The following is a 24,397-nucleotide window of genomic DNA, read 5'->3' as shown; positions in this document are numbered from 1 at the left end:
GTTTTGCCACTCGCTCATGCACAGAAGTGCTAAATCATGCTTTGTGTATGCGCAGAAGCGCCAAATCGCGCCACGCGCCTGCACAAACACGGCGCTTCAAGTTGCAGGCATTTCACATTACGGATGGGCCTCCAGAATGGATCTCTTCCATAACACGAGGTACCACTGTAATCAGTTTTAGAAAAATAACTAGCTAGCTAAGGAAAGTGGATATGACATTTGGTCATCTCAACTCTGCCTGGAAGAAGAACCTTTGGGCACAAGAAATGTCAGAGAAGGAATTGGGAAACCGATTTCAGCCTCACCACTTGGCCAAAGGTCTCTTGGTGATGTGGAGGCATTTGCCAGCCTGGCCCCAAGGTGTCTTGCAGGCTGAGGTGGATCAAAGTTGAGTTGTTCTCAACAGCCCCTGTGATGTTTCCATAGCTCTATGGGTTTCTCTGTGAGCATCCTTCCTGTGGTTATTTGTGAAATTGGGCAGGCTGTGGATTGAGTCCCAACATCTGCTGCTCAGATCAGACCAAACAGAAAGGCCTTGCTGGGCTTCCAGAAGATTGCAGGCTTCCAGAAGGTCTATTGTGTAGAGGTTCCACAGCCCAGCCATGATGACCAGACCTCCTCCAGAAGTTCTTTGGAGACACTGTAACGCCCAGTGCTCTACTGCCAGCAAAGAGGTTCTGCCTGCTTCCTGGAGACTCTTTCCTTGGAGGTGGTGCTACCCTGTGTCTGGTCCATAGGGGATGGGTGACCTGTTCATCCCACCCCCTTCCTCGGTGGACATGGCCAGGCTCTGTCTCCTAGCAACACAGAAGGAGAACCCACCAAAGTCGACATCTTGCTGCTGAGGCCAAACGATGTGGAACCGCTACCAGGAACCGCAGCTCATAAAGGGAGTCCCAGCTGGGCTGCTTCTGGGGGTCGTGGCCTTGCTGAGGTTGTTGGGGACACATGGATATGATCCAGCAGGTAAGTGGGGCTTGGCGTCTGTGGCTGGGGGTGAGACCTTTATCTCGTTGTGCCTTTGACCAGGCCCACCCTAGAGCTCTCACTCAGCCGTTCTCTTTAGGCATGTTCCCACCAAAACACAACCCAGATCTTAATGAAGCCAGCCCCACCCATTTTTGGAGCTGGCTGTGATCCATGAGAGGTGAATTGTAGCTGTGTTTTATTCAGATTAACTAGGGCAGAAGAGAAAAGCAAAATGATAGTCATCTTCTGGGCTCCTGAGACAAGTCTGGTTAAGGAGGCTCAACATAAGAGAGTCTCTCGTTCCACCCATTACAGAGTCCTGATAATTTTTGCCCTGTGTCTGAGGCTTTGGCGCAGGCAGATGTTGAAAGTCAGGGCATCCAACCAGCTCTTCAACATACCTGGTGGAATATTTTCATGGTGCCTGCTTTAGGACCTGATTCTCTGTTTGCTGTGAGCTGGAAACCCCAGGATTCAAACGGCCCTCCTGGCCTAAAAATTGGTGTTGAAGCAAGAATTCATTTCGCACTGTCTCAGTCGACACTTGGAGCGCTTAGTGTTCTGCTAAGTAGGTAGCTGTAGAAATGTCTATATATTGGAGAAGTGAACGCAAACCACTCTCACTATCACCCTGAGAGTTTGGAGAAATGATTAATATGTGTTAAGGGACAATACTATCCTGAATACCTTTCGTCTGATAGAAATTGCCGTAGATTCGCCCCAAGATGGAGAACAGATCTTTTATTAAGACCAACCCAAACTCACAAAGCACCTTTAAGTGCCGCAGGAGGCCCTTCCCAAGCTAGATGTTGAGGGAACAAAAAATAAATGTGAAGGGGGGGAGAGGATGTTTCTTGCAAAGAATATGATGGTGGTGCTCTCTGCATCGTTCCCATCCTAAGATGAGGCAGAAGGAATGAAGTTTTTACTAGACTGAGGGCTCATCCAAACTTCTGCTTGTCTCGCCACTTTCCCCAGGGAAAACTTGCTCTTTACCTCTGAATTGAACCAAACATCAATTGGGTTTCCTGTGGCTTGACATTTGTTCCAAATCAGCAGTAAAGAGCAAATTTTCCTGGGGAAAGTGGCGGGGAAATTGAAAACCGCCCAGACTCATGGCTAGAAAGCATGGGGCAAGCAGAAACCATTTCAGAACCATCCTTACTAGGTCCAAGAGAAACAGAAGTGAAGACAAACCCACACACAGTTCCAGGTCCCAATTCCCCTTGGCTTATGACTGCTATGAAGTAAGTCCCATGGAACCTGGTGGTCCTTCTTACTTGGAGTCAACACACATCATTCCAGGCTACAATTAGTTATCTGCTTTTGGGGATGCAAATGCTAGCAACTGTTTGAATCTGCCTCTTGCAACCGGTTTGTCTCTCTCTCTATTTTAGGGGCCCTGCCAGATATCCCCTTGATGGATAAGGTCTCTTGTCAGGTCTCAGTTTGCGGTGGGTGGGGGGCGGCATTCTCAGGACAGCAATTTAAAGCTCAGGACTATCAGCTAGTCTAAAATTATTTCTTTTATACGATACAATATGATACGATATGATAATCTTTATTGTCATTGTCCCAAACAGAACAATGAAATTGGGGAAAAAAATCTACATAAGACATTCAAAACCAAAAAAATAAAATAAAAATCTACATAAGACATTCAAAACCAACAAGCCTGCTATTCCAGCTATCCCAACCTGGTTAGCCCCCTAAAAACTCTGATACCCCATTTTTAAAATACAATATACTCCCATAGAGACTCCTTACACTGCGTTTAAAACCAAAATTGCATTTGGATAGAAACTGTTTCTCAGGCGGCTAGTCCTAGTCTTTATAACCCTGTACCTTCTTCCAGAAGGCAGAAGCTGAAAGAGATCACTATTCTGCACTATCATGCGCTGTCTCTGCCGCTTTCTTATGGCACCTGGAAGCGTAGATTTGATCCAAGGTGGGAAGAGTGCACCCAATTATTCTCTCCGCAGTCTTTACAACCCTGGACAGCATTGTTTCTTCCCTGACCGTGCAGCTTCCAAACCACACACACAGACCATAGAAACACAGGCTACTGCCTTAGAGCTCATCCACACTTGTCCCACGATTTTTAGGCATGGGTCCATAGTTTTTCTCTTGTACTGTCTCTTTCCCCAGGAAAACCTGTGGTTTACTGCTGAATCAGGGGGGAAAAAATGCTAATTGGGTTTACTGAGGATGGAAATTTGCTCTGATTCAGTGGTAGACAGCGAATTTTCCCAGGGGAAGTGGCGAGATGGAAGAAAAACCTCTCAGAGCCCTAGAAAACATGAGACAAACGGAAAAGATCATGGGACAAGCAGAAGATGAGTGCTTAGGCTGAGTGAGACAGCTGGTCCATTTGTTTCAGGTGTATTTTCATGGCTTCAAAAGGGGGCCTTGCCAGCCCTACCTGGGCATGCTAGAGACCAGGGGCTTAGGAAGGGGAGCGGTGGGGGCGGTCCGCCCCAGGTGCCCTCACTGAGGGGGGCGACATTCAACGTGCCTCCTGCCTGTGACTCCCAAACCTACCCCGAGCCATCGGGGTAAGGGGAGAGCTGTGCCATTTTGCCAGTGGCGTTGCCCCCCCTTCCCCCTTCATTTTGACAGCTTGGGGGAGGCTTGGGAGTCGTGGGTGGAGCGCCAAATGTCCGCCATGGATGGCTTGCTCCTCCCCCGGCTGCAGGTTGCATGCGCCACTCCAGGCACCCGAGCGGCTATCCCATGCCTGGGAGGGCACCCTCCATGCCACGCCCCCTTCGGGAGTGCGCCCACCCTGGGCAGTATGGGCATATGCTTCCCCGCTGCTAGAGACTCAACCTAGACCTTTCATTTGCAAAGAATGAGCCTCATCTCTGAACTGCATCTTTGAAACGTTGACCTTTAAGGTTTGTAGCTGTACTATTTTAAAACGCCACTTTAGAAGCCACAGCACACATCGTTGTGAAAGAGGAAACATTTGCAGAAGAGTTCCCCCAACCTCTGTTTCCACAAAAACGTTCCAGGAGGAAACAAAAAATCAGCAACAACCGAAATGAAAACACGTACACACACACACACACACCCTTTCTCCTTTCCCAATTGCCCTTCAAGGTCAATTCTGTAATTCTGCACCTTGACTGACAAGTTCCTGCCAGGAGTTCAGCCTACACTCGAGTAGGACCCTGGCAAAGAAATATGCCCGACTGGCATGTTCTCTCCCTCCTGGTCGATCATTAGGGAGCTTCAAAAGCTTTCTTCAGCCCGAACATCACTGCGACCGATGCCAACAGACATTGGCATGCTTAGGGATCTGCAAGTCTTCGCAGCTTTGCGTAACAGACCTCAGCGACTCAGCGTTTAGGCTAATCTACTTTATTTACATATCAACACACACGGAGCACTGCAACATGGCTCCCTCTCTCTCTAGCATCAGACAGCAAAGAGAAAAAGAACAAAGGACAATAGTCCCTCTTCATTGGAACACAATAACACAAACATCCTGTCTTCGTCATTTCCCACTTTGTGGAGTCAAAACATACACCGTCATGTGATAGACAAAAATCCCATGACTGCAATCATAGATCAGGAATTCTAACAGTTCCATCCTTCAGCCTTGCTCTGATATTGGGTTGTCTTTTGAAAGTTGGCAGGCCCATGACATCATAGAGCCCCACCCTATGATACATACGTAAGTGTCCTCTCTCCCAGTGCTCCCCCCCCCGTAGGTACTGAAGGGCTCGTAGTACCAGCACCATTTTCCCTAGAAGTAAAGAACTGCGCTCCCCTTCATGGATCACTGCCTTGCCGTGGCGAAGGGGCTTGAAGAACTCAGAGAAGCTATGAACTATGCCGAGCAGGGCACCCAAGATGAACAGGTCATAGTGGAGAGTTTTGACCAAACGTGATCCACCTGGAGGAGGAACCGGCAAGCCACTCCAGTATCCCTGCCAAGAAAACTCCATGGACAAAGACAACAGGCATTTAAAGTTATGACGCTGGAAGATGAGCCCCTCAGGTCGGAAGGCATCCAACATGCTACTGAGGAAGAGCGGAGGACAAGTACAAGTAGATCCAGAGCTGATGAAGCGGCTGGGCCAAAGCCGAAAGGACGCTCAGTTGTGGATATGCCTGGAAGCGAAAGGAAAGTCCAATGCTGTAAAGAAAAATATTGCATAGGAACCTGGAATGTAAGAACCATGAACCTGGGTAAGTTGGATGAGGTCAAAAATGAGATGGCAAGAATAAATATTAACATTTTGGGCATCAGTGAACTAAAATGGACGGGACTGGGCGAATTCAGTTCGGATGACCATCACATCTACTACTGTGGGCAAGAATCCCGTAAAAGAAATGGAGTGGCCCTCATAGTCAACAAAAGAGTGGAGAAAGCTGTACTGGGATGCAATCTCAAAAATGATAGAATGATCTCGATACGAATCCAAGGCAGACCTTTTAACATCACAGTAATCCAAGTTTATGCACCAACTACTGGTGCTGAAGAAACTGAAATTGACCAATTCTATGAAGACTTACAAGACCTTATAGAAGTGACACCAAAGAAGGATGTTCTTCTCATTATAGGGGATTGGAATGCTAAAGTAGGGAATCAAGAGATAAAAGGAACAACTGGCAAGTTTGGCCTTGGAGATCAAAATGAAGCAGGGCAAAGGCTAATAGAGTTCTGTCAAGAGAACAAGCTGGTCATCACAAACACGCTTTTCCAACAACACAAGAGACGACTCTACACATGGACATCACCAGATGGGCAGCATCGAAATCAGATTGATTATATTCTCTGCAGCCAAAGATGGAGAAGCTCTATACAGTCAGCAAAAACAAGACCTGGAGCTGACTGTGGCTCAGATCATCAGCTTCTTACAGCAAAATTCAAGCTTAAACTGAAGAAAGTAGGAAAAACCACTGGGCCAGTAAGATACAATCTAAACCAACTCCCTTATGAATACACAGTGGAGGTGAGGAACAGGTTTAAGGATTTAGATTTTCTGGACAGAGTGCCTGAAGAACTATGGATGGAGGCTCATAACATTATACAGGAGGCAGCAACGAAAACCATCCCAATGAAAAATAAATGCAAGAAAGCAAAGTGGCTGTCCAACGAGGCCTTACAAATAGCAAGGGAGAGAAGACAAGCAAAATGTGAGAGAGACAGTGAAAGATACAGGAAATTGAATGCAGATTTCCAAAAAATAGCAAGGAGAGACAAGAAGGCCTTCTTAAACAAGCAATGCAAAGAAATAGAGGAAAACAACAGAATGGGAAGAACCAGAGATCTGTTCAAGAAAATTGGAGATATGAAAGGAACATTTCGTACAAAGATTACCATAATAAAGGACAAAACTGGTAAGGACCTAACAGAAGCAGAAGACATCAAGAAGGGGTGGCAAGAATACACAGAGGAATTATACCAGAAGGATATGGATGTTTCGTACACCCCAGGTAGTGTGGTTGCTGACCTTGAGTCAGACATCCTGGAGAGTGAAGTCAAATGGGCCTTAGAAAGCACTGCTAATAACAAGGCCAGTGGAAGTGATGATATTCCAGCTGAACTATTTCAAATTTTAAAAGATGATGCCATTAAGGTGCTACGCTCAATATGCCAGCAAGTTTGGAAAACTCAGCAGTGGCCAGAGGATTGGAGAAGATCAGTCTACATCCCAATCCCAAAGAAGGGCAGTGCCAAAGAATGCTCCAACTACTGCACAATTGCGCTCATTTCACACGCTAGCAAGGTTATGCTTAAAATGCTACAAGGAAGGCTCAAGCAGTATGTGGACCGAGAACTCCCAGAAGTGCAAGCTGGATTTAGAAGAGGCAGAGGAACCAGAGACCAAATTGCAAGCATGCGCTGGATTATGGAGAAAGCTAGAGAGTTCCAGAAAGACATCTACTTCTGCTTCATTGACTATGCAAACGCCTTTGACTGTGTCGACCACAGCAAACTATGGCAAGTTCTTAAAGAAATGGGAGTGCCTGATCACCTCATCTGTCTCCTGAGAAATCTCTATGTGGGACAAGAAGCTACAGTTAGAACTGGATATGGAACAACTGATTGGTTGAAAATTGGGAAAGGAGTGCGACAAGGCTGTATATTGTCTCCCTGCTTATTTAACTTATATGCAGAATTCATCATGCGAAAGGCTGCGCTGGATGAATCCCAAGCTGGAATTAAGGTCGCCGGAAGAAATATCAACAACCTCAGATATGCAGATGACACAACCTTGATGACAGAAAGTGAGGAGGAATTAAAGAATCTTTTAATGAGGGTGAAAGAGGAGAGTGCAAAATATGGTCTGAAGCTCAACATCAAAAAAACAAAGACCATGGCAACTGGTCCCATCACCTCCTGGCAAATAGAAGGGGAAGAAGTGGAGGCAGTGAGAGATTTTACTTTCTTGATCACTCCATGATCACTGCAGATGGTGAACGTAGCCACGAAATTAAAAGACGCCTGCTTCTTGGGAGAAAAGCAATGACAAACTTAGACAGCATCTTAAAAAGTAGAGACATCACTTTGCCAACAAAGGTCCTTATAGTTCAAGCTATGGTTTTCCCAGTAGTGATGTATGGAAGTGAGAGCTGGACCATAAAGAAGGCTGATCGCCGAAGAATTGATGCTTTTGAATTATGGTGCTGGAGGAGACTCTTGAGAGTCCCATGGACTGCAAGAAGATCAAACCTCTCCATTCTGAAGGAAATCAGCCCTGAGTGATCACTGGAAGGACAGATCGTGAAGCTGAGGCTCCAAGACTTTGGCCACCTCATGAGAAGAGAAGACTCCCTGGAAAAGACCCGGATGTTGGGAAAGATGGAGGGCACAAGGAGAAGGGGATGACAGAGAATGAGATGGTTGGATGGTGTTCTCAAAGCTACCAGCATGAGTTTGACCAAACTGCGGGAGGCAGTGGAAAACAGAAGTGCCTGGCGAGCTCTGGTCCATGGAGTCACGAAGAGTCGGACACACCTAAACGACTAAACAACAACAAAGAACTGCGCTATCCTATGAAGCTCAGGCTTTCTGATGCCAGAATGTCCCTCTTTGTGGGTATTCAAGCTGCCTTTGCACAAGCTGGCCACACGATGGCACCACTGACTGCCGAAAACAGGAGCTGAGACCTCAGAATCAAACGTCCTTGCATACTGAGAAGTTTCTTTTCTTTTCTTTTTAAATCACCTTTATTATATATCAGTTTACATACAACTTAGACAATACATACAATACACACCACTACATAGACACACCATAGACACTAACTTCCGATTGTTCTCATTGTGCTATTTTACATTTTGTTTATCTATACACATTTCATTGTTATTATTTTACTTTCCCATTTTTTATCAGAAGAATTTTTGCTATGAACTTTCTCTATATTTAAAGATTCATTCTAAGTCGGTCAGGAGGTTAACATTGTCACAGTAATTTTTAAGATATTCTTTAAATATTATCCAATATTTATTAACTTTCTGTATTGAATTTCCTCTTTTTCTCCCTGTCATCTTTGCGAGTTGTAAATATTCTATCCTTTTCGCTTGCCAGTCAGTTTCTGGGGGGATGTTATCACCTTTTCAATTCTTGGAACTGATATAGACATCAGTCCGCAGAAAACCTGACTGGTGTTTGTTCCAATTCAGAAGTAAACACCTCCAATGTTCTTTCCTTCCCACCAGACTGCGGGAAACGACCCCTGGCCCCCATCCACGGCGGCAGCATGAGAATTGTGGGTGGTGTTGACGCCCTGGCTGGAGAGTGGCCCTGGCTTGTCAGCGTCCAGATCCCCTCTTCCAAGGGAACGCGGCACTCGTGCGGGGGATCCGTCCTTTCCAAGCGCTGGGTCCTCACAGCAGCTCACTGCTTCAAGACTAAGAGAAGGCAAGTATGAAAGATGGCAGGAAAATGGACGTCTGGCCTGCTGAGGACAAGCAGAATGTCCACGAGGTGGGAAGGCAAGGCAAGATTTCTGCCGCAGGCTGAAGATGTGTGGTGCTTCTGAGCATGTGCAGAGTGCCTTTGTCTATCCACAAGAACATGTCAGAATATGTGGGAATGTTCAGGGTGGCAGGAGAGGATATATTGTTTATTAATATCCTTCCTAACTTGAGCTAGCAAGTTCCTTTACTTAGCAGAGCGCATTCCCCTTTACACAGCAGAAAACTAGTTGCAAACTCGTGTGAGTTTCTTAAGACAATACACAATTCCATCTGGCTTGTCCAGATTGAAATGTGTTCTAATGTTTTCCTGGTAAGTCCCCTTGAATCCCTCCTAAAAGAATAAAGGCACCACAGTCTTATTCATAAGCAGTGAAAAGAAAGTTTATTCACGATCAGGCAGAGCACAGTGTGATCCCTGAAGGCAGGCCTTAGGCTTAAAGTTACAAACATGTTAGTGGTGTGAAGTAGGGGGAGGGGAGAGAGGTGGTAAAATATTGTTAAAAAGGTGTAGTCATAGGTATATCAGTGTATTCAAATCTGAATTGTCAAATTGTGTTATTATTGTTATTATGGTTTTTGTTGTATGTGTCATTTGCGGTTGTTGTTTGTATATAAAAAAAAGATTAAATAGATTAAAAACAAAGAAACAAACATGTACAAACAGGTTTACCCCATAAGGGAGATGACCTGGGCGACTGCTTGGCTGGCAGCCAGCAGTTCAGTCCAGGAAGTTTGCAGGATGAAAGAAAGATGGAAAAGAGAGAGAGAGTGGCAGCATGCCTTGTCCTTTTACCTGGACAGGTTAGGTCACGCACACCTACTAGTCACATGCAAGGAAGGATGCTCCAGGCCAGGAGGAACAGGAAGTTTTGACTGGCTGGACCAACATCCCCTGCATGTCCACTCTAGCAAAACAAGGAATGTTGTACTTGACTGCTCCCAGTGGATTACATCCCACAGAATAGTGGGCAGAGATTCTAGGCAGACTCAGCTGCTTGCTAGAAACTGGACACTGGTGGGAGCTGTCCGCTTCCTCCTGTCCTTTCGCCATGTCTCAGAAACTTTATGTTGCCTCATCGGCACATCAGGTGTTTCCCTGCAGTGGGTCACCCCTTCCCTGCTTCAGAAGCTGTTTGTGCAGGGGCTGGTTCTGATACCTGGCTGATTCCCAGGGGTGGGACATTCAGAAGGACAAGAGGAGCAGCTATTCTGATACATGTACTTTGTGATTTAAATGACCATCCAGAATGCTGGCACGCCATTTTGGACTAACTGTAAAAGTATACAGGCACATTAACATGAATCTATAGGTAACTTCAGCCCAGTGCAGTGTCCCAGAAAAATGTGTGCAGTGTGACTCATCAGTTAGTTCTACTATTTGCTCAGTACCAGCAACCAACAAAACCACAAGACTGGCATGTTAACATCTGCATGAAGCTGGAATTGGTGTAAATAGTCCTGTTGTGCCTCATAGCTTGATGATGATGATGATGATATATTATTTATACCCTGCCCATCTGGCTGGGTTTCCTCAGCCACTCTGGGCAGCTTCCAACCGAATATTAAAAACAATACAGTGTCAGACATTAAAAACTTCCCTAAACATGGCTGCCTTCAGATGTCTTCTAAAAGTCAGATAGTAGTTTATTTCCTTGACATCTGATGGGAGGCTGTTCGCTCTGCCTGGTTCCCTGTCACCTCACTTTTTGCAGCGAGGGAACCACCAGAAGGCCCTTGGCGCTGGACCTCAGTGTCCAGGCTGGATGATGGGGATGAAGACGCTCCTTCAGGTATACATGTTTATCAGTATTAGGGTGTCCAGGAATTATTATTTTTCCCCATTTTTGCAGAAGTAGTCAGAGCGAACTCTGTTTAAAAGAACTCCGGAGGGCCTCGCGCTAACCATGTTCTGTTTTACCTGCAGCTCACTGAATCTCTGGAGGATTGTGGTGGGTGCCACAGACCTTTCCAAGTTGCCGGACAATGTGCAAATCCGCTCGGTGCACAAAGTCCTCCTCCACCAGGATTACAACCCGCGCACGGAGGCCAACGACATTGCACTGATAAAACTCGAGAAACCTGTGACATTTAGCGACTACGTTCAGCCAGCCTGCCTGCCTCCTGTCACCATGGGCTCTGATACCAGCTTCTCAGACTGCCACATCAGTGGTTGGGGCACCACCTCCCAGAACAGTGAGAGACTGGGAGCAGAGGGAGGCAGGGACTGGGGGCAGCTCAAGTAGGGGTGGAAACGCAGCTGTGAAGATAACACACAGGGCAGGGGGAGATAGAGGTGCTGCTGTGGATGGCTGGTATCCAGTCCCCACAAACTTCAGATCTGGGAGAACAGGAATTAATGAAGGCTTATTTCAGTAGTAGATAGGTAGCCGTGTTGGTCTGCCATAGTCAAAATAAAAAATTCCTTCCAGTAGCACCTTAAAGACCAACTAAGTTAGTTCTTGGTATGAGCTTTCGTGTGTTAACACCCCTCCCCACCTTCTCACTATATAGAAGGATCTGGCAACTTCTATTTCAGTGTATCTGAAGAAGTGTGCATGCACACGAAAGCTCATACCAAGAACTAACTTAGTTGGTCTTTAAGGTGCTACTGGAAGGAATTTTTTATTTTGCTTATTTCAGGTCAGATGGAAATCTGGCTGCTTCCCCTTCACATAAAGGTAGCTGTTTTCTGGTGCTTCCTTCTCTGGAAGTGGAAAATAGATCCAACCCACATGTGGGTAATTAATACTAAAACAAATTGGCCAGGTGCCTAGATTCAAAACATGAGGCTTTGCACACTCTCCCGCAGGAGAGAGCCTCCAGCAGAGCTTACAACACCCTCAGAGTTACCCCCAGAATAGCGTAGAAATTGGGATATTTTGCCTACAGGCAACAGGCAACACCCTGTTAAGTAAGTTTAAAAGCTTTACTTACTAAATTGAAAGGTCTGGTTCATGCATTATTCCATGCAGCAGCAAGGAGGAAGAATTGTCCTGGGTGTAAAATACAGATTATAGTTTCAAGCGTGCGGTCTGTACTTTGGAACAAGTTCAGAAATGTCCGTACTGGTCAGTTACATAACTAGAGGAGAGTGAGCAAAAGAAAGAGAAGCAGATTCGCTTCCCCCCTCACGGAGGTAAGGGGGAGTGACCTACCTGGTCTTAACCCCTTCATGCACTAACTAGCACTCATGCATGTTTAACTGCAACTCCCACACCTTCCTCCTTCCATTTTGCTTACAGGAGCTTTAAAAATATCCTAAGGTGCTCAAATGATTTGAGTAGCACACAAAATGAGTGTGTGTGTATATGTAACTTGTTTTGGTTTCTTCCTCTTCCTCTGCCAAGCTACATTTTACATTGAATGCATATTTTAATTTGTGTGTGTGTGATCCTGAACCTGCGACTTTAACAACAACAACTACTGCACACACAGAAGCAAATACCTATTTAATGTAACGTGTAGTTTTGCCAAGCTATATTCCAGCAGGGAAATTGTGTGTGCATTTGTGTGTGGCTAGGGAAGGGAAGAGCTGTGGATTGCAGTGCTTGGGGAAAGCAGAAACCAACCTAATCTGCTGGCTTTCCTGACAGGTGTGAAGACATCAGACATCCTTCAGGAGGCGAGAATCAACATTCTGGACACCAAGAAATGCAACAGCAGCCAGTGGTACAATGGGGCCATGAGTCCTCACACCATATGTGCAGGATATGAGGAAGGGGGCATTGACAGCTGCCAGGTAAGGAATCCCACTACTGGGATAGGTCTTCCTTAGCACAGCTGCTTGAGATCCCTCTAACTGTCAGGCGGCAGAGGAACCCCCAGGATGGACAAGACAAGGAAAACTCCTTATCATCTGCTTTTATTCAATATCCACAGAGAGAGACTTGGGAATGTGGCGTCTCAGAATAATGGCGTTGCTCCTCATGAGTCTCCACCCCCTCCATCTCTCCCACTTCCTCATGAGTCATCGCTACTGGTGCTGAAAAGTGTCCTCTGCCTTTGAGCTCTTTGCTCTCCTACTTTCAAGGCCCGCCATGTCTTGGGAGAGGGAGGGTCTGGAATGCTTTCTAAAGACACTGAGTCCATCAGCTGTCACTCCCCTGTGCTTCTTCTCTCCTCCTCCTCCTCTCTTATTATTTCCCAGCTTTTCCCCTCATCTGCCTCTGAGTTGTGACCTCCCTCAAACCCCTGTTGTAATTCTGAACTGTCTCCTTCTTCTCTGGAAGGGTCAGGCTGGGGAAGAGGTCTCCACCATTCCTCCTCTGCCCAGTCCCTGACACTAACTGAAGCTGCCCAGGATTGAACCTTTGATGAGCAAAGCATATGCTCCGTCGCTGAGCTAAGGAACGCCTTTTGCTTTGGGCAACTGGGGCAGTGCCTGTTGGGATGCGTCTGGGGAGATGGGGGCATTTGGCAGGCTCCCAGCTGGCTCCAGCCCTTCGGCCAGCAGCTGGGCAAACTCTGGTTCTCTGAACAGCATCCAAAACTGCGACTCAAGCCTCAGAGACCTTTAGAGACTGAGCACACAAGCCAACAGAGATAAGAACTCTTTGCAACGGAAGTAGCGGACAGAGGCATATGTAAGCATATTTACAGCATATTATTCAGCAGCAGGACAAAGGAAAAACATGTCTGCTTCCCTTCGTGCCCAAGCAAAAAGCATAGGCAAAAGCTATATACAACGGAAGTTCCTAGCAGACTATGCTGGAAGTAAACAGACATGTGACATACAACAACTCCACATGCCTGTTCTAAAGGTGGAATGGGACTATATCCTAACAGTGCCCTCTCCCACACACAGTGGACACCCTTTGAACCTAAAACTTGAGACCACTCTTCCTCACCTCTTCCCCTCCACCAAGGGTGGGGAACCTCTGGCCCTCTAGACATTGCTGAGCTACAATGCCCATCAGCCCCAGCAAGAATGGCCAATGGCCATGGCTGATGCAAGTTGCAATTCGTCAGCAGCTGGAGGGCCACAGGTTCGCCACTCCTGCCTCACACTCTAATAATACCTTACTCTCTGCTTTCTGTCTGCCTTGCTGCATGGAGTCTGCATGGCCTGCTTTCCCTCATCTCACTTCTGTATTTGGGCTCGTCCATACTTCTGCTTGTCTCATGCCCAGAAAGCATGTGTCGGAGTGGTTTGTCGCTCAATCCGTGTTGGCGTCATGGGTGAAATTCCACAGTGCTTGGGCTCATGTCTTGAGTTAGCACATCTTCCCATGTCTGGATGTTCAGAGATAAGTGTGCCAGTTGTACTGGGTTACCAAAGCAACACCTGCAAGGTTGAGTGTATGACTTGCCGATTCTTCCACCCTCCCATTGGTCCAGGAATGTAGACCAATGGGCATAGTAGGGCATTGCTTTCATTATGCTCCTGTCCTGTTGCACGTCCGTGTCTTGTCGTGTTTGCCGTCAGGGTCTGATACTGAATCTGCGAGAGTCAGGGGAAGGCTGTGGGCTTTACACACCAGCATAAGCTACCATGGGGATAGTGTTAGCAGATCTGTCTGTACATATGTATGCTTACTTCAGAGACCAGATGAATTGAATCTAGTAGTATTTAGCTTTGTCTTGCATCTGGAGATAATAAACAGTTGATATGAACTGTGTGGAAGAGGAGTTTTCCCCTAAACTAGGGACTCTGGGGAAAAACTGTTCTGCTGGGAGTGGGAGATCTCTGAAGACTCTGCTGGGGCTTCGCATGCACAGCTGAGGTCGAGGTGTGGTGAGCTGCCAGCTGACTTCCACAGGTCACCAGCAACTTGTGCTTTCTAGACACAGATCTGAGCGGTTTTCCTTTTGCCCCAGGGAAAACCTGCTCTTTAGTGACAGATTGGAACCAATGGCAATGGGGAAAGCCTGAAGTGCTGTTTGCTCCAACTGAGCACTAAAGAGCATTTTTCTGGGGCTGAAGGAGGGAAGCAGCAGGACAAGAGAAAGCATGAATAAGCCCAGGGTTAATCTTTTTTCCTGTCTCTCTCGCTCTTTCCAAGACCATGTCAGGATGTTGTCGGTGGGTCTCAGCTGTTGCCCAGGAAACTATAAAGTCAAGGGAAGGTTTCTTACTGTCCTTTTTTATTCAATATTTACAGAGAGAGGCTTTTGGATAATCTACACCCCCCCTCCAGTCTCTCCCACTTCCTCATTCGTCACTTCTATGGGTGCTGTTATGTGCCCTCTGTCTTTGAGCTCTTTTCTCTCCTACTTTCAAGGCTCGGTGGGTTCTGGGAGATGGAGGGTCTGGGAAGCTTTCTGATAACACCATGTCAGCTAGCTGCCGCTCCGCTTCTGCCTCCTCTGTTGGGAAACTGCCAGGGAGATATAGTCCATCATGGCCCCAGCCGGAGTTCTGGACGTCCATCGATCTCCCGTAGACAGGCAGATCCAGCAGTTAGCGGCACGAAGCCTTTGGAAATTCCTAGCCACATTCCAGGCTTGTGCACAATGTTTATCAGCAGAAACACAGCCGAAAGCTTGCACCGCAGAAGAGCATAATTTACAGACTTTATTTAGCGTAGAACAGAACAAAAGAAAACATGACCGTTCTGTGTCAGCATCTCTGACCAACTGGCAAAAACGAAAGGAATATCAGAACATAAACATCCTGTGAACAGGACATGCGCAGACTCTGTGACTCCCAAAGCTGTCCTTTTTTATTCAATATTTACAGAGAGAGGCTTTTGGATAATCTACACCCCCCCTCCAGTCTCTCCCACTTCCTCATTCATCACTTCTATGGGTGCTGTTATGTGCCCTCTGTCTTTGAGCTCTTTTCTCTCCTACTTTCAAGGCTCGGTGGGTTCTGGGAGATGGAGGGTCTGGGAAGCTTTCTGATAACACCATGTCAGCTAGCTGCCGCTCCGCTTCTGCCTCCTCCTCCTCCTCTCCCATTATTTCCCAACTTCCCCCCTCATCTGCTTCTGAGCTGTGATCTCCCTCAAACCCATGTTGTAAATCTAAACTGTCTTTCCCCCTTCCTGGAAGGGTTAGACTGGGGATGTGGTCTCCACCATTCTTCTTCTGCCCAGTCCCCGACAGACCTCCTCATCCAAGTTAATCAAACTAAGGGATTAGTTGAGAAAACACTGTAGCCCTGTAGTCATCGGTACTCCAAAAGTGAATTTGTGCCTCATACCATTGACTTTCAGATGGGGAACCGATTTTCTGAAAATACAATTCAGACATTTTCTCCCAAACCATAAATCTCATGTCAGCATATGCAAAAATTAGGGAGATTAATACAGTTTTAAAACAGACAATTACAAAAAAGAAGAAGCTCAGAACTAATGAATTCTGATAATCAATTTTACGAACAAATGCATTTAGAGAGAGCGTCTGCTCTATTCTGACAAATCTCAGCTCTTTTCCTGAAGGTACGTTCCAAGGAACTTCACATTCAGCATGGAAACAGACACGGTATTATTCATTATGTAGTGATAGCGCCATGTATTTAAAGCCCATTTAAAGTACATGGCTTGCCCCAGAGAATCCTGGGAACTGCAGTTTGCTGGAAATTGTAATTCTGTGAAAGATAAGTTATGGTTCCCGGGATTCTTTTTTTTAAAAAATGATATTTATTAAAGTTTCAAAGAAAAGATTACTTAAATAAAAAGAGGGGAAAAAGAAAAAGAAATAAAAAGGAAAAAATACAAAATACAGAAAAAAGATAAAAACACTTTTTAAAAAATCTTTCCATGCCTTACATTTCATTTCCTTACTTCCCTGACCTCCTCACACCTCCCTTTTTTGTATTCCAGTTCTGTTAGTTAATTCAGCAATTCCTTTCCCTCTTTGTTTTTGTCTTATTCCTTTAACTTAATATATTATAACTTTGAATTTTCACCTATTAACAATCCATTTTTACATACACCTTTATAACATTACTGCTAAAACCACTTAGCTTCATTCTGACATCATTCTAACATTCATTAATTTTGCAATATTTCTGTAAATAGTCTTTAAATTTCTTCCAATCTTCTTCCACCGACTCTTCTCCCTGGTCTCGGATTCTGCCAGTCATTTCCGCCATATGGTTCCTGGGATTCTTGAGGGAAGCCATGTGCTTTAAATGAATAGTGTGAATGTGTTCCTGGTAACACAGGCGGAAGCACAAGATGGGTGGGCATTTCTTGGCAAGCAATGATGAGATGAATGGCAGGGGGTGAGTCTGTGGTGTCATGTAGCAGCTAAGAAGGTTTATGTGGTCTTTGGTCCTGGCAGCTGGGTGGGCTTAGACTTGCACCTACACCATAAGTGTGAGGGGACCCTGCTTTCCTGAAAGAGCACTTAAGTTCCTTCCTTCCTTCTCTCTGCAGGGTGACAGTGGGGGCCCCCTGATGTGCAAGACAAGCCAGGATTCCCCGTATTACGTGATTGGCATCACCAGCTGGGGAAAGGGCTGTGCCCAGGCAAACAACCCAGGAATCTACACCTTTACCAAAGACTTCCTTGAATGGATCTTGGGGGAGATGGTGGAAGCCAAAGGGCAGAAGCCCAAGAAGAAGAAGAAGAAGAGAAAGTCACCTGGTGGAATAACGCTCCTGCCTAACAGAAAGGACATCTTGATGACACAAGAGCCAGCAACCAACCCAAAGGTGGCCACTGGTCCTCTGTCCACCACCGCTCCTTCAACAGCACCTGAAACCCCCCCAGAGGTGCTCACAGTCCCTCTGCCCACAGATGCTCCAGAAACTTCCTCACAGGTGCTCACAGTTCCTCTGCCCACAAATGCCTCTGAAACTTCCTCACAGGTGCTCACGGTCCCTCTGCCCACAGATGCCTCCAAAAAGTCCCCACAGGCACTCACAGTTCCTCTGCCCACAAATGCCTCTGAAACATCCTCACAGGTGCTCACGGTCCCTCTGCCCACAGATGCCTCCAAAAAGACCCCACAGGTGCTCACGGTCCCTCTGCCCACAGATGCCTCCAAAAAGACCCCACAGGTGCTCACGGTCCCTCTGCCCACAGATGCCTCCAAAAAGACCCCACAGGTGCTCACGGTCCCTCTGCCCACAGATGCCTCCAAAAAGACCCCACAGGTGCTCACAGTCCCTCTGCCCACAGCTGCTTCTCCAAAAGCCCATGGTGCTCACGCAACACATCCCACCAAACGCCGTCCTCGAAGGCCCAAAGCAACTTTGAGGTCCCCGCACAAAGATCCAGAGCCAACCATCCTTGTGGAGCCCCCTTTCATACCCCCAATAATTACACCTCCCCCTATTGAAGCCCCATATGTCCCTTCAGAACGAACTGTCACCCTGGAAGCACCCTATTTCCCCCAAGAAACAGCACCCAAACCTCTAGCTCCTCCACGTATTCCTAAAGAGATACAGCCCAGGGCTCTAGAGGCCCCCTACATCCCCCCTGACGTGACTGCATCTCTGGAGCCCCCCTATATTCCTCTGGGGGAGCCTTACACTGCCCCAGAGCCTCCATTTCTTCCCCCACCACCCAAATACATCTCTCCAAAACAAGGCAGTGTCTCATCCAATTCCTCAGAGTCCAAGTATGTCCCACAAGAAAGACCATTCGCTCTGGATCCTCCATATATTCCTCCAGAGACATCAGTCACTCTGGAGCCTCCATACATCCCCCAAGAAACACCCCCAGGGGCAACTGCCATTCTGGATCGCCCATACACCCCGCCAGAGAACCCAGTCACTATAGAACCCCCATTCATCCCCCCAGAGAACCCTGTCATTTTGCAGGCTCCATACATGCCTCAAGACAAACCGGTCACTCTGGAGCCTCCATATACCCTGTCAGAGACACCGGTCACCCTAGAACCCCCATACACTCCTCCAGAGACGCTGGTCACCCTACAACCCCCATACACTCCTTCAGAGACATCAGTCACTCTAGAACCTCCATACACTCCCCCAGAGACATCAGTCACTCTAGAACCTCCATACACTCCCCCAGAGACATCAGTCACTCTAGAACCCCCATACACTCCTCCAGAGACACCTGCCACTCTAGAACCCCCATACACACCTCCAGAGACACCTGCCACTCTGGAGCCTCCATACACCCCACCAGAGGCATTTGTCACTCTAGAACCCCCATACACCCCTCCAGAGACACCTGCCACTCTGGAGCCTCCATACACCCCACCAGAGGCACTTGTCACTCTAGAACCCCCATACACCCCTCCAGAGACACCTGCCACTCTGGAGCCTCCATACACCCCACCAGAGGCACTTGTCACTCTAGAACCCCCATACACCCCTCCAGAGACACCTGTTGCCCTAGAACCGCCATACACCCCTCCAGAGCTTCCTCTCACTCTGGAACCTCCATACACCCCGCCAGAGACACCTGTGGCCCTAGAACCCCCATATACCCCTCCAGAGCCGCCTCTCACTCTGGAGCCTCCATACACCCCGCCAGAGCCACCTGTCACCCTAGAACCCCCATATATTCCTCCGGAACCACCTGCCACCCTAGAACCCCCATATATCCCCCCAGAGACACCTCTCACTCTGGAGCCTCCATACAATCTCCCAGAGACACCTGTCACCCTGGAAGCCCCCTACACTCCCCCTGAGATCCCGTACACTGATCCATACCCTCCATACATCCCTCCAGAGGCCCAAAATATCCCAGAAGGTTCAGCTGAGAACCCAGAGGCACCATATAGCATTCAAGTGGCTGCTGACCCTCCCAAGTCTTACAAGCGTTCTGCAGCATTCTATGCTATTCGCATTCCCCGAGCTGCTCCTCCAGGCCGACGCTGGCAACCTTCCAAATAAGAGAGTCCACACATGGGGTGCAACCTGCCTACAGCTCTTTGTCTGTCTGACCCTCAGGCTGTCCTCAACTAGCCAGTTCTTCAGAAGGCCACGCAGCAGTAAGTGCCATCCGTCTCCCAAATACCGTAATTTGCACTTCGATACCATGACCTCCATCCTTACATGCCAGGGCCCAAAGCTCCCTTGGATTTTCAAGATTACCAAAGAGAAGGGATGCGATTAAATCAGTTGATTGCCAGTCCGTAGCAGATAGCGGGACTCATATGGACTTACGGAGGAGCAATGGGATGGCACACAGGGTGCAAAACCTGCCCTGCTTTAAGTCGCTGGTGGCCTTGGGACTACAAGGTGGTTAATTCAAAGTAAAAGAGGAGGAGATACGTGAGGGAACATCCACATCACTGAGAATCCACGCACAGATCTGCCACGTGGGCTCACCCTCTGCTGCAGCCGCAGGAATGCCTTAATTCCAGAGGGGAAGCAGTCGGAGCAAAATGCTACCATGCTTGCTTGGAAACACGCAGGTCTGGCATGTGCCTGAGAACCTGATTCCGGGTCCTGCCAGTGCCCTCCCTCACCCTCAGGAACTACGGGCAACTGGAGGAAAACTGGCGGTGTAGGAATTCTGCCTCTTCTATTCCCACTGGAGGACAGAAAGCTATTGCTCCAGTAACTCTGGTTCAGAACATGGTGGGCAAAAACCGATTATAAAAAGAGGGAGGGGAAATTAAATTGGCCTGCGCTTATTTATTTTTAATTTCAAACATTAAGGTTGAAATCATATTGACCTTTCGTTAAGCTCAGTTGACTGTTGCCGGGATGCACTTCCAAGTATGCTTCCATCCGATGGCTCCGTAAATCTCTTTTAAACAACAACTTGGTTAATATTATCCAGTCTAAGCCGGAGCTGGATAGCCCAGCAGTGAATCTCTGAATTAATTCCCTCTGCTAGGCTTTTCTAGCAGAACCAATCCAATCATTTCTCAGATATGAATATTTACACTAGGATGGCCAGATCCAGCCCACCGGGCTGCAAGAAGTGACCTGCTAGCTCCTGCAGCTTTATCTCCCCAAAGGATCACAAGAACATAAGAATAGCCTACTGGATCAGGCCAAAGGGTCTGGCATCCAGTCAGATGCCTATGGGCAGAACATGAACACAAGGGCCCACTCCTCTCCTGAGGTTTCCAGCAACTAACATTCAGAAACCTTGGTGCATGTAGATAAGTGTATTCACACATACACCCACACACCAATATATGCAACCAAACACACCACCGACAGCGATCCAACCAGATCTAGGCTAGATCTACGCAGTAAAAAAAACACACCCCACTTTGATTATTATTATTTTTAAATTAATATTTTATTAAGTTTTATCAATAAAATGATTCAGAAAAAAATACAAAAACAGAATAATACAGAATCACAAAATACAAAAATACAGACATTAAACACAAAAGGGAAGAGAAAAAAGAAGAAAAGAAAAGACATAAAAACAAAACTCCCTCTTTTTTAAAATTCTCATCTTTTTGTTAACTTATTCTCCTGACTTCCTCACGCCTCCCTTTTTTGTATCCCTTTTTTAAAATTTGGTTCAGCAAATTCATCTCCAATTTAACTTATCAATCCCATTTTACATTTTACCTTGTTGCTAGAACCCCTTCAGATCATTTCAACGTCATCAACATTCAAAAATTTTACAATGTTTCTGTAGATAAATTTTAAATTTCCTCCAATCTTCTTCCACGAGCTCTTCTCCCTGGTCTCGGATTCTGCCAGTCATTTCCGCCATTTCCATATAGTCTATTAGTTGCATTTGCCATTCTTCCAAGGTGGGTAGATCTCGTGTCTTCCAGTGCTTTGCAATGAGAATTCTTGCTGCTGCTGTAGCATACATAAAGAAAGTTCTGTCCTTCTTTAACACCAATTGGCCGACTATACCCAGGAGAAAGGTCTCTGGTTTCTTCAAGAAGGTATATTTAAATACCTTTTTCAGTTCATTATGTATCATTTCCCAGAAAGCCTTGATCCTTGGGCACGTCCACCAAAGGTGAAAGAATGTACCTTCAGTTTCCTTACATTTCCAGCATTTATTGTTGGGCAAATGATATATTTTTGCAAGCTTGACTGGGGTCATGTACCACCTGTATACCATTTTCATAATATTCTCTCTTAAGGCATTACATGCCGTAAACTTCATACCTGTGGTCCATAACTGTTCCCAGTCAGCCATCATTATACTTACCTGGCAGGGGAGATACCATGAACACTTTGAAAACACTCTTGGGGGTAAATTGTTGTAAAGCTCACAATGGAAAATATCTTTGTGTTGCGATTTCAGTTCTACACTGGTGTCACAGTGTTATAACGCATTTATAATGTTGTAGTTTGACTAATGTAGCTGAGTCCCTAGGGGCCATTTAAACTTTAAATCCCCTTACGCAACAGCTCCCCCTATAGGGATTAGGCAAAGAACTGCAGGCATCGCCTCCACTGAGAAGCAACGGAGAACGACAGAGACTTGGCAAACCAGCAGAGTCAGATAAGGCTGCAATTAGCAGAAGTTATTAATCTCGGCCAATTTTATGAATGGAAATTCAGGAGAAACATGAATGAACACTACAAATTGTACGGAAATGGTTTAATTGCAAAAAAAAGTCAAAGCAAAGATCACACACGTTAACCAAAGAGGTTCCAGGTTGCAGGGCCTGACCCAACCACAAACTGCCATAATCTCCAAGGCACAGGATCACGTAGACCAGCCTTTCTTAACCTGTGGATCCCCAGATGTTGTTGAACTACAACTCCCCTCACTCCTGGCTAGCAAAGCCAGAGCTCAGAGATGATGGGAGTTGTAGTCCAACAACATCTGGGGACTCGCTGACGTAGACACAATCCAGTCTTGGAGAATTGCAAATAAACTATCAGCACTGGTAATGGGGGGGGGGGGGAGAAGGACAGCAATCAATGCAGAAATATAGAAGTGGTTAAAGCAAACAAGGTGAAGGGAATATGGCAATGGCTCTGACTGCTCAGTAATCCTGTTTAAGGGATCCAGGGAACTAAAAAATCCAGCACGGACCAGGCTATTTGCCAGGGGATTTTTCTATCTCTCCAGCCTCCCTTTGCAATGATAGTTCTTTGTGGAACTCAGCCAGGAAAGCAAAGCTTGATCTGGCTACTGCTTAAAGGCACAGGTCCGTGCTTTACAGTGTCGTGCTTAATCACTTTTTTCGTGCTTTCCCCACGGAAACCCACTCTTTACTGCTGAATGTCAACTCACAGAAACCCCAAATTGTTGTTTGTTCCAATTCAGTATTAAAGAGCAAGTTTTGTGGAGAAAGTGCTGAGGCAATCAATCGATCGATCGATCGATCGATCGATCAATCGATAGATAGATAGATAGCTCAGCTGCCTGTACCTAAAAAGCACAAGGCAAAAGGTGAGTGTGGATGAGCCCTTACTGTATTCCCCCACCCACCCTTCTATTACTTTGAAGAGCACCATGTACATTGATGGTGCTTAACAGCAGTATACTTCACTATTTATCTGCATGCGGTACTCCTGCGTTTGCAGGTGAGATATTTGAGTAAACGCAACAGTAAGTGCACCACCTGAGGGCTCATCCACACTAACCTTTCCCCTGCTCTTTCCAGGCACAGCCCACAATTTAAAGCTCTGTGTCCAAGTGCCCTTTTTTTCACACCGAAGCCTTCTCCACAGAAATCTGCTCTCTAAAGCTCAATTGGAGCAAACGGCAATCCACGGGAAACCTAAATTGACTTTTGCTCCGATTCAGCTTTAAAGAGCAGGTTTTTGTGGGGAAAGCTCCCAGGGGAAGGGCACACACATGCTCCTGGAAGGCGTCGGACAAGAGATAAGTGTGAATAAGACAAGACATTATTTGCTTAACAACTGAAGCTTCTCTCTGCTGAATTTCTAGAATCTGAACAAACACAAACCCCTGTGTTGCAAAATGTAACAATCTACAAAAATGAAAACGCAACACGTTGGCTAATAACTGTTAGTGAATATATAATTGGTTATGAGGTCATTCAAAATATACAAATAAGCCACTTCAAAATTTTGTATCCCTCACGTGATCACATTTATGCATAACAGATCCTCTAAATTTTATTCTCTCTCTCTTTTTAAATTTTTTATTTGATTTTACAAATTCATTCACACTCATAATCACAAATAATAAACATGACACAAGATTCTTCCGAATATCAAGACTTTCCTCCTCCCCTCCGTGGGTTATTTAAGTAACTTTTTTTAACTGGATATTATAAGTCCATCTAATTTACAATCCTCCATTGTATCCAAAATCTGTGTAACATTACAAGAGTCATTTAAAACCTGTCAAAGAGTTCAGGTGTTTACCATGGTATTTCAAATATAATATAAATTTGTCCCATTCTTCGTTGACATTTTGATCCTCCTGGTTTCTGATTTCTGCAATCTCTGCACAGTCCACATTTTATTCTCGCTGCAACTCTGTGGTTTAAGAAGAGGGACAGCAGATTGCTCTAGGAAGCACCCAGTAAGCTTCGTGATTGAAGAAGGATTTGAACCCAGGTCCCCGCAGTTCCGGTGGTGCTGTGGGTTAAACCACAGAGCCTAGGACTTGCCGATTAGAAGGTCGGTGGTTCGAATTCCCGTGACGGGGTGAGCTCCTATTGCTCGGTCCCTGCTCCTGCCAACCTAGCAGTTTGAAAGCACGT

The 24,397-nt window shown here is 46.4% G+C and overlaps 1 protein-coding gene across 1 annotated transcript; it reads left to right on the top strand.

Annotated features, from left to right (window-relative positions):
- Nucleotides 1-614: 614 nt before the first annotated feature.
- On the top strand, nt 615-19,926 carry LOC310688136 (uncharacterized protein). The gene is made up of 5 exons (XM_083464261.1): nt 615-966; nt 8,647-8,848; nt 10,832-11,100; nt 12,501-12,646; nt 17,232-19,926. The coding sequence occupies exons 1-5, from the start codon at nt 855-857 to the stop codon at nt 19,665-19,667; spliced, it is 3,165 nt and encodes a 1,054-aa protein (XP_083320387.1). The 5' UTR covers nt 615-854; the 3' UTR covers nt 19,668-19,926.
- Nucleotides 19,927-24,397: the final 4,471 nt, after the last annotated feature.

This window comes from Podarcis liolepis (genome assembly GCF_965112155.1).
Source record: "Podarcis liolepis genome assembly, chromosome: 10".
In the NCBI taxonomy this organism is placed as follows: Eukaryota; Metazoa; Chordata; class Lepidosauria; order Squamata; family Lacertidae; genus Podarcis; species Podarcis liolepis.
This window is presented reverse-complemented; position numbering and strand designations above follow the sequence as displayed.

Bases quoted from the DNA above. Each gene is read 5' to 3' on its own strand.
- LOC310688136 (XM_083464261.1), top strand. From the start codon at position 855: ATGTGGAACCGCTACCAGGAACCGCAGCTCATAAAGGGAGTCCCAGCT. The intron at 967-8,646 runs GTAAGTGGGGCT...CCTTCCCACCAG, and splicing joins ACATGGATATGATCCAGCAG to ACTGCGGGAAACGACCCCTG. The intron at 11,101-12,500 runs GTGAGAGACTGG...CTTTCCTGACAG, and splicing joins GGGCACCACCTCCCAGAACA to GTGTGAAGACATCAGACATC.